The sequence below is a fragment of the Sebastes umbrosus genome, chromosome 11 (assembly GCF_015220745.1).
Source record: "Sebastes umbrosus isolate fSebUmb1 chromosome 11, fSebUmb1.pri, whole genome shotgun sequence".
Classification (NCBI taxonomy): domain Eukaryota; kingdom Metazoa; phylum Chordata; class Actinopteri; order Perciformes; family Sebastidae; genus Sebastes; species Sebastes umbrosus.
This window is the reverse complement of record NC_051279.1, coordinates 630,106-643,433: the sequence shown is the minus strand read 5'-3', so window position 1 is coordinate 643,433 and position 13,328 is coordinate 630,106. Positions and strand designations below refer to the sequence as shown.

At 42.9% G+C, this 13,328-nt stretch overlaps 1 protein-coding gene across 3 annotated transcripts in view; it reads left to right on the top strand.

The window, feature by feature from the left end:
• The window catches only part of LOC119496811 (CUB and sushi domain-containing protein 3-like), a 303,171-nt gene that overhangs the window by 97,348 nt on the left and 192,495 nt on the right, over positions 1-13,328 (top strand). For all 3 annotated transcript variants that reach the window (XM_037784390.1, XM_037784391.1, XM_037784389.1), the window contains exons 18-21: positions 1,512-1,700; positions 6,997-7,113; positions 10,536-10,751; positions 12,154-12,342. In XM_037784390.1, coding sequence (XP_037640318.1) covers positions 1,512-1,700; positions 6,997-7,113; positions 10,536-10,751; positions 12,154-12,342 — 711 coding nt within the window. The remainder of the gene's footprint in view (positions 1-1,511; positions 1,701-6,996; positions 7,114-10,535; positions 10,752-12,153; positions 12,343-13,328) is intronic.

The window sequence follows — 13,328 nt, the reverse complement described above, 5'->3', positions numbered from 1 at the left end:
GCAGCAGTACGAAGGAAGAGCCTGTTCTGAACAGTCAGAGGGCCTGGGGCTGTTCTACAGGTTATTAATGGTGATGACTGTAATCTATAGATCACAAACCATATAGTAGAGCTGTGTTACTCTGTTAACTGTGTCATGTTCTGTTGGTAAAGCTGTGCCACATGGCCAGAAGTAGCTTCAGCTGGCCGTGCAGTAGTACTCCACTTGTCCCAGTGGATCTGGATGGATTACAGGCTGTTGGACGTTTTCACACAATGTTTGTTTGACTTGCTGAGAGCGTGCCGTGTGCATCTGCTGCTGTTTGATTCTGCAGTAAATGCAATTTTACATTAATTTCACATTGTGTGCTGCCCCTTTAAATGCACTTCATGCTGGGCTCACAGTCACTGATGCCAGACACCCCCTCCCCACAATGAACAGGATGCTATTGGCTGACATGTCTGAGTCCCTCGACTGGGTCACTCACCTGAAACTACTGCAGCACCAGACGTTGGCCCAGGACCAGGACGCCTCCCAACGAGAACAAAAGGAGATGAATAGTTGCAGCTTTGTAGCACTAATGGAAGGATGGATGGATTAATACACAGACAGACCACAGACATTATCCAGTGACTCTCTAATATGAATGACTGATAAGAATGTATATTGTGATAATCCTGCTGTAGTTTAGAATACCTTACCCACTGATGACCTGTTAACTGCGTACACAACTGTTGCCAGTCAATGTCTGAAATCAGCATGTTGTTAGTGCATCAAAACCAACCCACTGTACGTGGAAGATGAAACCTTGTTTTCTTTACCGCCACAGAAACCAACAACTCTATCAAGGTCACTTAGACAGAGACTGTCGATGCAGTAGTGCAGTTTTCCTCCTCTGCGTCTGAACAGTGTCGAGTTATAAAACAGCCTTTGCTGTTGTCTGAAATGTGTCACTGTGCAGTCTCCTTTTTGCGACATGTAATATATTTTTTTCCCACTTTTGAATAAGCGTGAGCAAGCATTCATTTTTTAAATTTAAAAGTCAAAGTAAATCTCTTATTTCTGTATTATGTATGCGACCCGAGCCCCGTCTTTGTTGTGATGATTGTTAATAACATCAAAGGTTCTGTTCCAATGTGGCCTAGAAATATGACTGATTGCAAAAATAGAAATAGCCATTTCATGTTGCAGGAATGCTGTATGACTTCAGGATACCTCTGGAGCTCAACTGTCTCTCTTGATTTGCATAAGCAAGAGCAGACATCCAAGACAATCTGACATACTGTGTGACAGAATTAAAACAGTCACTTGCTCAATACTGCTTAACTTGGTACATAGTTGGTAATCATCTGGCTTGGTAATTATCATTATCAGTCACAGTAACAGACAAAAAGAACATAAATGAAACATAAACTAGACGCTGCTTTAAGGTTGTGAACAAAGAGGACTTGCTATAAAATTAAATTCAACAGTTAAAGTTCAGTTGCCAAGACGAAGATGTACAATCTGTGTGTTTGATTCTATTCCTCTAGTGGTCACATTGGACACGTACTCCTGCATGGATCCTGGTATTCCAGTGAATGGCGTACGGTTAAGCCACGACCTGTCCATCGGCTCCACGGTGTCCTTCCAGTGTGACCCGGGATACAGGCTGAGCCACGACGAGCCGCTGCTTTGTGAGAAGAACCACTTCTGGAGCCACCCGCTGCCCACTTGTGACGGTACGTATACGGAAATCTAACGGCGTTTTCACATCAGGTACGATAGGTATACATTATGTACGATTGATCCGTACCGTTCCCAAGTACGACCCCCCCCCCCCACCAACAATCACCAACTCTGGTTTGGTCGTAATAAACTCTGATTTCACCGAGTTTGATGTGAAAATATGTCGACTCTACACGTTGTCCCCCCACCCCGTCTCTCTCTCTGCCCGCTGATCAGCTGAGCGTCTCTCGTTTTTCAGAGACAGACCATTAAATCAGCTGAATAAGATAACCAACATCACTCAACCCCATCGCCTACTATTGTCTATATTAGAAGGAACCTCTTGCCGTCCTTCCTGCTGTATCATCCACGGCCGCGCAGCTCAGAGGATGAGACCGGAGCTGCAGCAGATACAGACACACTGTAGATATGAAACTGTTTTATATGTATACAGGTTTTGGAGGAGACCGGTGGCGTTGAAAAAAGCCTTCAAGGCCCTTTCAAAACTACTCGCTAACTGCTAACGTTACTCACATTACTCACGTTACTCGCGTTACTCACGTTACTCACGTTACTCACGTTACTCACGTTACTCACGTTAACTAGCGGTCCACTTCCGTGTTTCGGTACGGTTGGCTTTCACACCTGATGTGAACCGTACCAGAGTCCACATGATCCGTACTCCAGACCAGCTTTTCAAGTGGACTCGGGTACGGATCGACGAACCGTCCCCGAGTACGGTACGTAGCGTTCACACTAATCAATCCAACTGGACTTTGGGGACAAGTGGACTCGGATCCGGATCAGCTCAGACATCCGTCTCCCCCACGACGGCTCCGTTCTCTTTTGAGTGAATTAATCTTATTTGTAAGATCTGTTTTTTTATACTAGTTTGGTTTGTCTGCTTTTAGAGTGACTCTGGATGACTCTGTGATGTAATATGTGTCACTTTGAACAGCTTAGAGCTGAATGACCATAAAGTACAAGGACCAGCGTTGTTGTCCTTGAAGCATTCTAACATGAACGTTAAGAGTCATTGAGGGGACGTTTAGTGATCAACCTGAAGCACTGATTGAGTTTTATCCATCAGCTCATTAGGATGTCAGCATCATTGTGAGAGGGAGAGTATTTCCACATCCAGTGTGTGCTGTATAGTCCACAGATACTGAAGGGATGCTGCCACTAGGAACTGATAGGAGGTTTCTAGATTCATTTTTCCTTGGTGACTGGGTTCTTAGCAGCTGCTTTCATTGCTATATTTTACTCTTTACTCTTGCCTTGCTGGCAAGAAGTAGCGACACCAGTCTAAATGACTATGGGTAGCCTACAGCCGGTCTGACTAACCAAACAGACGCTTGTCAAAGAGCTTTTAATTCAACAAACAGACCCGGTCCTTGTGTGAGCAGCCGACTTGGGGTGTTATGAATCATCTTAACACTGAAGACGGATTATGCTCAACTTCAAAGCATGAAGTTCAGCATGTTCCTGATAGTTCTGATATCTCCCATAATCTCCCTCTCCCGGCAGTGTGTGCTCTTTGTGCTCTTTAGAGGCACTGAAGGACAATGTGGCGATTATTGTTGCAACGCACAAAACCGTAAATGATGTCTGTTAGTCACAGATCACTCAGTTGAAAGAATATAACGAATGAAAGACACGCGAGGGTTTGGCGGCGAGCACCGTAGCGTGCACGTGATCCGGTGGCGTGTTCTGCAGCTTCAGCCCAACGATTGTCCTGGAAATTAATGTTATGGCTTGGAGCATTGTCTTGCCTAGGTGTGTGCCAGACTGGTGCCAAATGCCTTGGCTCTCTGCCTATAGAGCCTCTAAAGTAGATCGGTTGCCAAGCGTGCTCATCCACTTTTAATGACTTTATGTAATTTTGGCTCATTAATAAAATATTTGCTATAATTTTGTTGGTGGGTAAGGATTCAGGATTCAGGATTCAGGATGCAGGCCTTGATGTGTTGTGCTTGCTGGAGGGCCCAAGGGTGGAAGGAGAGAGGATAAGAGGGGGGGGGGGGGTTGTGCAGCTGTGGAGCCTCAGGCTTCTCAGTGATCCTCCAAAACATCATCTGACATTCAGCACTTTGAAAATATGAAAATATGTACATGCACAAGACTTCTACTGCTAATATCTGTCAACTATTGCTGTTCTGAAGAAGCATTCGGTTGTAACACCACTCTGACAGCAGTCAGGCCAAAGAACACACACACACACACACACACTTCTCTGTGCTTTGTTTACATAGCCGGTCCGGCTGCGCGTGCACGTTGGTGCATGTGAGTCCCTGTTTGTGTGTCTGGCTAGCTAACAGCTGCCGCTCTGCACTGTTTCATACGGTGGTAGTGATGTCATGAGAACACAAACACTATGGGACTTGTGTTGGTACTGACGGGGCTCCAGAGTAACGGGGACGATAGAACATGTACTTGGGACGTAGTAAAGTCATATCGACGAGTCCAAGGGCACACACCCTGTTTTAAATCAGTGTTGAAATGGGCAGGACGAGAGCTAGTTAGCATTAACTGTTGGCTCTGTGCAGTATTGTGCTGCTAACAGCTGGCGTTAACTAGCTCTCTTCCTTCCGACTTCAACACGGGACATGCCATTGATTTACATTATGATGCGTTCAGGCTCTATTCAGTCTTGGGCAAAGGTAAATTCCAACGTTATCGTGATGTGTTCAAACAACTGTATTTATTCCAGTTTGTCACCAGGAGGTGTTTTCACAGCAATATCAACTATATGACATCATAGAGAGGGAGTTATGAACTTTTAACTTCCTAACAAAACCCAGAAAGACAACGGTAATAAAGGACGGATGTTGAAGAACGTGGGATTTGTTTTTGTTACAACCCGGAGTTGGTGTAGGGGTAAAGGGAGTAACATTGAGCCGATGTTATCAGGCAATCACTTGTTTATTGATGGGTGATTGATTAAAGCAAAATAAAACATACAATGGATTGAAGTATAACAACTGAAAACGAGGGTTTAGGGTGGCCGAAACGGAGAAAACAAAAGGCACACACCCTACCTAGCCCTGAACAATCCTAACCAGCAGACAAATTACACAACTGCTCAATGCACAACAAAATATACCTAAACGAGTACCTCAGACTAGTTAACAGCTACAACAATCTAAGGCCCACTGACTCCAGTGGGACCGGTACACATTCTAGTTAACAGCTACAACAATCTAAAGCCCACTGACTCCAGTGGGACCGGTACACATTCTAGTTAACAATTACAACACACACACTGGAGAGGCACGGGTAACAGATCAATGATGATCACTGCCCCCTGGGTCTAGTCACAGCTGGCCTTTAATGCTTTCCACGCGGCCCAGCCGGCTGGTGATTGGCTAATCACATGTGACGTGTCAGAGGCAGGACCACAAACGGCGGGAAACGAAGGGCATCCACCTGAGGGCGTGCCGGAGGCGTGGCCCCGAAGGGAATCCCCAAGACGTGACGTCGTCTTGGAGCGACGGGACAGCAGAACGCCAAAAGCAAAGAGCCCAGGGAGAGCGCCGCACAGCAACATACAACAACACAAACAACAACACACAACAACACAAACAACACACAGCAACATACAACAACATACAGCAACATACAACAACACACAACAACAACACACAACAACATACAACAACATACAACAACACAAACAACACACAACAACATACAGCAATATACAGCAACATACAGCAACATACAGCAACATACAACAACACAAACAACACAACAACACACAACAACACACAACAACATACAGCAACATACAGCAACATACAGCAACATACAGCAACATACAACAACACAAACAACACACAACAACACACAACAACACACAACAACATACAGCAACATACAACAACACAAACAACAACATACAGCAACATACAACAACATACAACAACATACAACAACATACAACAACACAAACAACATACAACAACATACAGCAACATACAACAACACAAACAACATACAACAACATACAACAACATACAACAACATACAGCAACATACAACAACACAAACAACATACAACAACATACAACAACACAAACAACATACAACAACATACAACAACATACAACAACACAAACAACATACAACAACATACAACAACATACAACAACACAAACAACATACAGCAACATACAACAACACAAACAACACAAACAGCAACGAGCGGTCCCTCTGAGACCGGAACAGCTTTAGTGTGGTTTTACCGTGGTGTCGAATGGGCATCGAGAATTGAGGAATTTCGCTGGTGTTGGTGTCGACTACTAGATTTCTGGGATGGTAACATCCGTAGGCGGTTACGGCTGATAACACCGTCATGTCACCCTCCCGGTAATCACCGTTAGCTCTGTCAGCACCGCTGCTGTCGTTTGCACCGTTAATGCCGTTAGCTGCCGGGCTCAGCCGGGCTCAGCCGGGACCACGTGGAGACAATACCTCATCGCTGATTGGCTCTGAATTCCACAGAGAAGCTTTAAAGACAGAAGAAAAGAAGAAAACAAAGCTTATCAGTTTTATTTTAAAAGCAGTCTCCTTTATCTGAAATGACCTTTTAGTAGAAACACAAAGACGGCTGCAGGTTTGAACAATATCCAATCAGACGGGTCTAGCATTAACCTCCCGGTCCTCAGAGCCAGGGAGGGTACCGATGGATCGCATTAACGTCCCGGTCCTCAGAGCCAGGGAGGGTACCGATGGATCTCATTAACTTCCTGTGATGAGATAAGGAGCTCTGGCAGTGGAGTAAATAGTCACCATGACGATGAGCGTTACACCTTCACTGTAACTACTCTACACGCGGGGTTACTGGATTATCCTCCAACCTGACTGAACCGGGCTGACTGTTTTTATTTGGAAGAAATTCTAAATGTCTTTGGAGTCACAATCACAATAACTCCTGACCTCTGATCCGCTGAATGTGCTTATGTGTCACTTCTTGTGTGCTGTAAGTAAATTTAATGGATTAGCATGTGACTTTCTGTTTAAGATCCCATAAGAGTGGAGAAAGTGTGGATGGATAGCGGGATGAATGGATGAATAATTTATTGTCCTGGCAGTGGGGCAGGTTTGGAGAGAAAAAAAAAACATTGTGTTGGCAGAATTACAGGTGCTCATAAAAATAGCAGGACAGGATGTGATATGACTCCAATGCATTATTCAGTTAAATCGCTGCTCCGTCTTCAGGTGAAGGATTTATTGGTTCATTTACAATTTTCATTTTTTTTTTTTTTTTCCTGCAACAGTTATCATTCATTATCTTCCCTTTCTATTCAGCATCATGCGGCGGGGATATCACAGGACCTGGAGGGATCATCTTATCACCTGGCTTCCCGGAGCTCTATCCCAACTCCCTGAACTGCACATGGACTGTAGAAGTCAGCCATGGGAAAGGTACGACAAAAAACACTCACTTAAAAACATATACACTCACCGGCCACTTTATTAGGCACACCTGTTCAATTGCTTGTTAACACAAACAGCTAATCAGCCAATCACATGGCAGCAACTCAATGCATTACGTCATCTAGACGTGGTGAAAACGACTTGCTGAAGTTCAAACCGAGCATCAGAATGGGGAAGAAAGGGGATTTAAGTGACTTTGAACGTGGCATGGTTGTTGGTGCCAGACGGGCTGGTCTGAGTATTTAACTGCTGATCTACTGGGATTTTCACGCACAACCATCTCTAGGGTTTACAGAGAATGGTCCCAACAAGAGAACATATCCAGTGAGCGGGGGTTGTGTGGACGGAAATGCCTTGTTGATGTCAGAGGTCAGAGGAGAATGGGCAGAGTGGTTTGAGATGATAGAAAGGCAACAGTAACTCAAATAACCACTCGTTACAACCAAGGTATGCAGAATATCATCTCTGAACACACAACACGTCCAACCTTGAAGCAGATGGGCTACAGCAGCAGAAGACCACCCGGTACTCAATTAAAAAAATGTAAATATACATACAATGTGTATTCAGATATGTATTTTATTTTAGTATTAAGCCTTATACAGTCTAGTTTAGGAACTGAAACTCTAGACATGTTAATGTAAGTCATGTTTTGTTAATGTTGTACTATGTGAATCATTCACATATTACACCTCAATAACAGCACCTTTATTTTTACAGTCCTCCTCATCACACTGACATTCAATAGTCCTCACGACCACGACCAAATTATAAAACTATAAATTAAAACGCCGCCCCCTCAACAGATTCCAGGAACATTACAGGGATTTATTATTAGAAAGTGAGAAGTGACTTGAGCTAATGCTCATTTAAATGCACTGACTTTCTTCATCTTTGGCAGGAGCCCAGAATCCTCGTCGGAGGGATACTATATTACGCTCACTGAAGATTTACACGTGTGATTCCTTTTTTTATAAAAGAGTGTTCTAGTATCGGAGGATTCAGTTTAATTTGTACTTCTTCTTTATCAGCACTTCTTCCACTTCTTCTACTTATTAGAGCCGATGTTTTACAGTACAGATTTATACCTCTCCTCCTCAGTTGGAGAGCGTTCTTCACTCAGAATATTGCTTTTCATAATTTGTTCCACGTAGCTCTTTTAATGAACAGCTCTGACATGTCGGCGGTTCACCTAGTAAGAAAAACCTGATATCTCCGTTTTATTCACATATTATTCTCTATTTAATTACTTTAATTCCATTATCACAGCCCCCCCCGTCAGGTATGTGATCAGTAACCAGTTCTCCCAGACCTTCTTCTTCATTATCATTTGAAAAGCACACTGAGTTTATCTCAGTGCCCTCGCACTTAGCTGTATTATCCCCACATACCACCCTCGTATTTCTCTTTATCTCCTTCCAGAAGACGCTTTAATGCCGTTACCAACTGATCCTATTGTCCTAAACTAGCACCTCCATGTCCTCTGAAGAATCATCTTTGATGGATGAAGTCTCACAAGCAAAACTGTACTCTGGTCATTGTACTGCAGCCTATGTCCTCCATAATCTACTATGTTTTCACTGTATTTATGTGTTAAGAGTTTCCTCTTCTGCGCTGCCTGAAGCTCAGGTGACCCTTCCCATCAGGATTATGAATCTTTTATCACGGAACTGATTTTCCTTGTGTATTTTTTATCCCGTGGCTACCGACTGGAAGAGAGATTCATCTTTAGGGATAGTAGCTATGTAACTATTCCTCTCAGTAATTACCCACATCCCGTACCAGCTATATTAAAACATGGGGATGTACCCTCGCAGGGACGGCTCCTGATTAATTGATCATCTGGCTTGACTCTCTGTTATATAATTGCTGCTTTACAGAGCGCAATCAATCATTTCATTTTGTTTTTTTTAATTTTATGGCCATTTGGGATTTTGTGTTTGAAGTGAGCCAAACACTGTGGAGGACGTTATAGAGTCATATTCCAACAGATTCAACAGATGGCGTTAAAATGGCAGCGTGCGTATTGTGCTGAAAAGCAGCCAAGTGGCCATCATGGATGGGATGAAGATGCTGTTGGGTCTGAGTACCAGTGTGGAAATAGAAGCAGGGTGTGCAGACTGACATCTTGTTTTCTATCTAAAAGTGAAATGAGAGTTTGTTGATACAACATTCAGAATCATCTCAACCAACCTTAACACAATTTATCATTATATTCACTGCTGTAGAACATCTTCTATCACCGGTTATGTTCTTTGTTTTCATGTGAAATTACAGTTTCACAAGATGTGCAGATACAGACACACCGACGGAACGCCACGAGTCTTCAGTTACATACAGTTTTAATCTGTGAAAATCATTTTCACTGTTTTCTATTCACTATGCTTTTAATCTTTTTTATGTCTCAGTTTAAATGTTATATTTTCCTTTCTTTCCTTTTCATTTTAGTCTGATAGTTTTAGTATGATATTTTAGTATGATATTTTAGTCTGATAGTTTTAGTATGATATTTTAGTATGATATTTTAGTATGATATTTTAGTATGATATTTTAGTATGATAGTTTAGTATGATATTTTAGTATGATATTTTAGTATGATATTTTAGTATGATATTTTAGTATGATATTTTAGTATGATATTTTAGTATGATAGTTTGCTTTATTTTAGTCTGATAGTTTAGTATGATATTTTAGTATGATAGTGTGCTTTATTTTAGTCTGATAGTTTAGTATGATAGTTTAGTATGATATTTTAGTATGATAGTTTAGTATGATATTTTAGTATGATATTTTAGTATGATAGTTTGCTTTATTTTAGTCTGATAGTTTAGTATGATATTTTAGTATGATATTTTAGTATGATAGTTTTAGTATGATATTTTAGTATGATAGTTTGCTTTATTTTAGTCTGATAGTTTAGTATGATATTTTAGTATGATATTTTAGTATGATAGTTTTAGTATGATATTTTAGTATGATAGTGTGCTTTATTTTAGTCTGCTTCATGTTAGTGTGCTCATTCGTAGTGCTGCTGTCAGGATTAAAGCATTTCTTATTTAATGAATGTTGTGTGCTGTAGATGGATGTTTCAGCGAGCTAAACCCAAATTAATACAACTGATTTTTAATCATGATAATGACATTTTGAAATTATAGCTAACATTTAAATTGAATAATAGTCACATTCAGTTTGAGCTTATTAGCGTTAGACAACAGTCTGTGCCCTACAGAGTAAACAGCTAATCCATTTCTTAACCTTGTGGGTCACGATGGACATAAAAACATTAATTATTATTATTAACATTATGCGTTCCATATTCTATTCAAATCTGTTTCTATATAACTGAGTGCTTCTTCGTATTTTCCTGAAAACCTCTAACGCTGGGCTTCTTCTTATTTTCTCTCTCCAAGGTGTCCAATTCACTTTCTACTCCTTCCACCTGGAGGATCACCATGACTACCTCCTGATAACAGAGAACGGCAGCTTCGCCCAGCCGCTGGCTCGACTCACCGGCTCAGAGAGGCCTTCGCCAGTCAACGCCGGCCTGTACGGGAACTTCAAGGCACAGCTACGCTTCATTTCTGACTTCTCTATATCGCTGCAGGGATTCAACATCTCCTTCTCGGGTATGAAGGCATATGAGGGTTCTGTCTGTAGGAGGCAGTGGGGGTGGGGGGGAGCTTTAAAAGAGGAAGGAAGATGATTTTGTGGAGGAGTGAGGATGCTGAAAATGTGGTGGGTGGAGTTAAGTAGAAGAGGTAGCGACACCGTGACAGACAGAGAGAGAGAGCTCGTTCAGTGATGAGATCAGAAGAGCTAAGCCTCTCTAAAGCGTGCATAAAGTCACATGTGAGGAGTGATTTGTCGGTCAGAACGGCAGTGGGCTTAAGGTAGACCGCGTGCCTCAGGCGGCGCCCATCAGACGAGGATAATTAAGAGACAACGAGGTCACGCAGGTACACGCCGTCTGACCGTGATGGGAATGATCATCAAAGCATGCCATGTGGGTCAGTATCCTCTGGACGGAGGAGTGGGGGGGGTGTACAGAAATAATGGGCCCCCCCATGCAGAGACCAAGGAATGGAGAGAGAGAGGGAGAGAGAGAGACGGGAGGCTTAGGGAGGGAGATGGAGAGAGAGAAAAGAGATGAGACAGATGGTGATGCTGAGTGAGCAGGGTTGATGGAGAGGGCGGAGAGAGACAGAGAGAGAGAGAGAGAGTAAAGAGAGAGAGAGAGAGAGAGAGGATAAAGAGAGAGAGAGAGAGAGACAGAGAGAGAGAGAGAGAGAGAGAGAGGGTCTGCTTCATGAGCATGCTGGCTAAATGTTTGCCTGCTGTTCTCTGAAGTGAAGCATAACTTATGCAGTCATGAATATTCATGAGGTGTAGTTTGTGTGTGTAGTTTGTGTGTGCAGTTTGTGTGTGCAGTTTGTGTGTGTAGTTTGTGTGTGTGCGTATGTCTTTGCATGCTCTGGAATTAGCATCTATAGATTTCTTGATTAGAATTCATTTTTTGTAACCTTTAATGACCTTTGATCAAAATGCTGTCAGGCCACATGGTACAGTAGGACGCTGCCGTGACGTTCTGCTGTGTGGAAATCAATAGTGGCACGTAGCTGTGCATACTGCGAGGTCCGGCCCCGTGAGAGGAATGCTGCTGGGAGCAGGACCCTTCTCTTCCTCTGCAGCCGGAGGTGCATCTCCATCTCCGATGATAAGGCCACCAACAGCCCATGTATAATAATATTGCACGCAGGGTGGCCTAGTTTTCAGAGAGCACATCCTTCATCCAGACATCCAGGGTTCAAGCTGTTGGCATGTATCCCAACCTGATGGAGTGTCCTTGGGCAAGACTGTTAATCCCCACGAGTTACGATACGGCTTGCTTTGGCTGAACATGCACTCGCTCATTGAAGGGAGCAAGAGAACAGGGGGATTATTATCAATGTTAAGTGTAAGTAACAAATCACTCTAATGGAGGATTAATAATATATTTTGTGGGTAAGACATCTGATTTGTGGTTTCCAGAGTACGACCTGGAACCCTGCGAGGACCCTGGAACGCCTCGGTTCGGCTGGCACACGGGCTCCAGGTTTGGCATCGGCGACTCGCTGGCGTTCGACTGCAACACCGGATACCGTCTGCAGGGGGCGAGGGAGATCGTGTGCTTGGGAGGTGGCCGCCGCATGTGGAGCGCCCCTCTGCCAAGGTGTGTGGGTACGTGGTCAGCTGCTTTTTACTCCGTTTTCTTTCCTGTTTGTGTGTATTGATTGCAGAATTTGCACCGTTAGCCAATGTCATGTTTTAACGGTATTATTTGGCACAGATATGAACCTCCAGGAAGTCAGGGGAGGGCGCTCCAAGGGCAGGTTGAGGGAGAGGAGTTCAGGGACAATACCACTGCATCTGATTTATTCTGCCCCAGAGGAGCTCCATTACATTACTACACATTTTAAGAGCTGACTCCAGAGATCTACAGCACAGCAGCGGAGGCATTGTGTCATTTAAACCAGCTCCATCGAGGGATGGGACCATATGAAACCATCATGTCACGATATTATCCTGATAATCATCAAAATAAAAAATTATAAAATATCAAAATTGTTAAAATGGCACTAAAACATATTGGATTCACTTTACCTTACATTTAGTTAAGGAACACATATTTTAATTGCATCACAGATAGGACACACATCTTTTTTAGCGAAAAACAAACAATCGAGCAAACTTTAATATATCACCATAAATGAAATGATCATAAATCATAAGGACCTCCTGCATAAATAAAGGATTCATACATTTTAAAAAATAGCAACATTGTGTGAATCTGTTCTTTCTTACATGATAATATAATAATTCCTGTATTTATATTTTAAATCAGGCTCTATTCTTCATTTCTCTACCGTGATAAGAAGCTAGAGAGTTTTTTCAAGTCACTCGTGACGATATTCAGGATTTTCCCGATAATGGAGATTCACTACGATCGACTTTATTGTTGAGTGTTTTTTATTACGATATAATCCTATATGGTTCCTTGTTCCATCCCACCCTGTATGGAGTCAAGGAGGCTCTAATAGAGGAGACGTCACGGTGTAATAACGCGTCATATCATTGGGCTACAACACTTCCACTGTACAGTCTGGTCTGCACCGGCCCAAAGGCTGAACAGCCGGCACACCATCCCAGAACACGGGGATGATTGA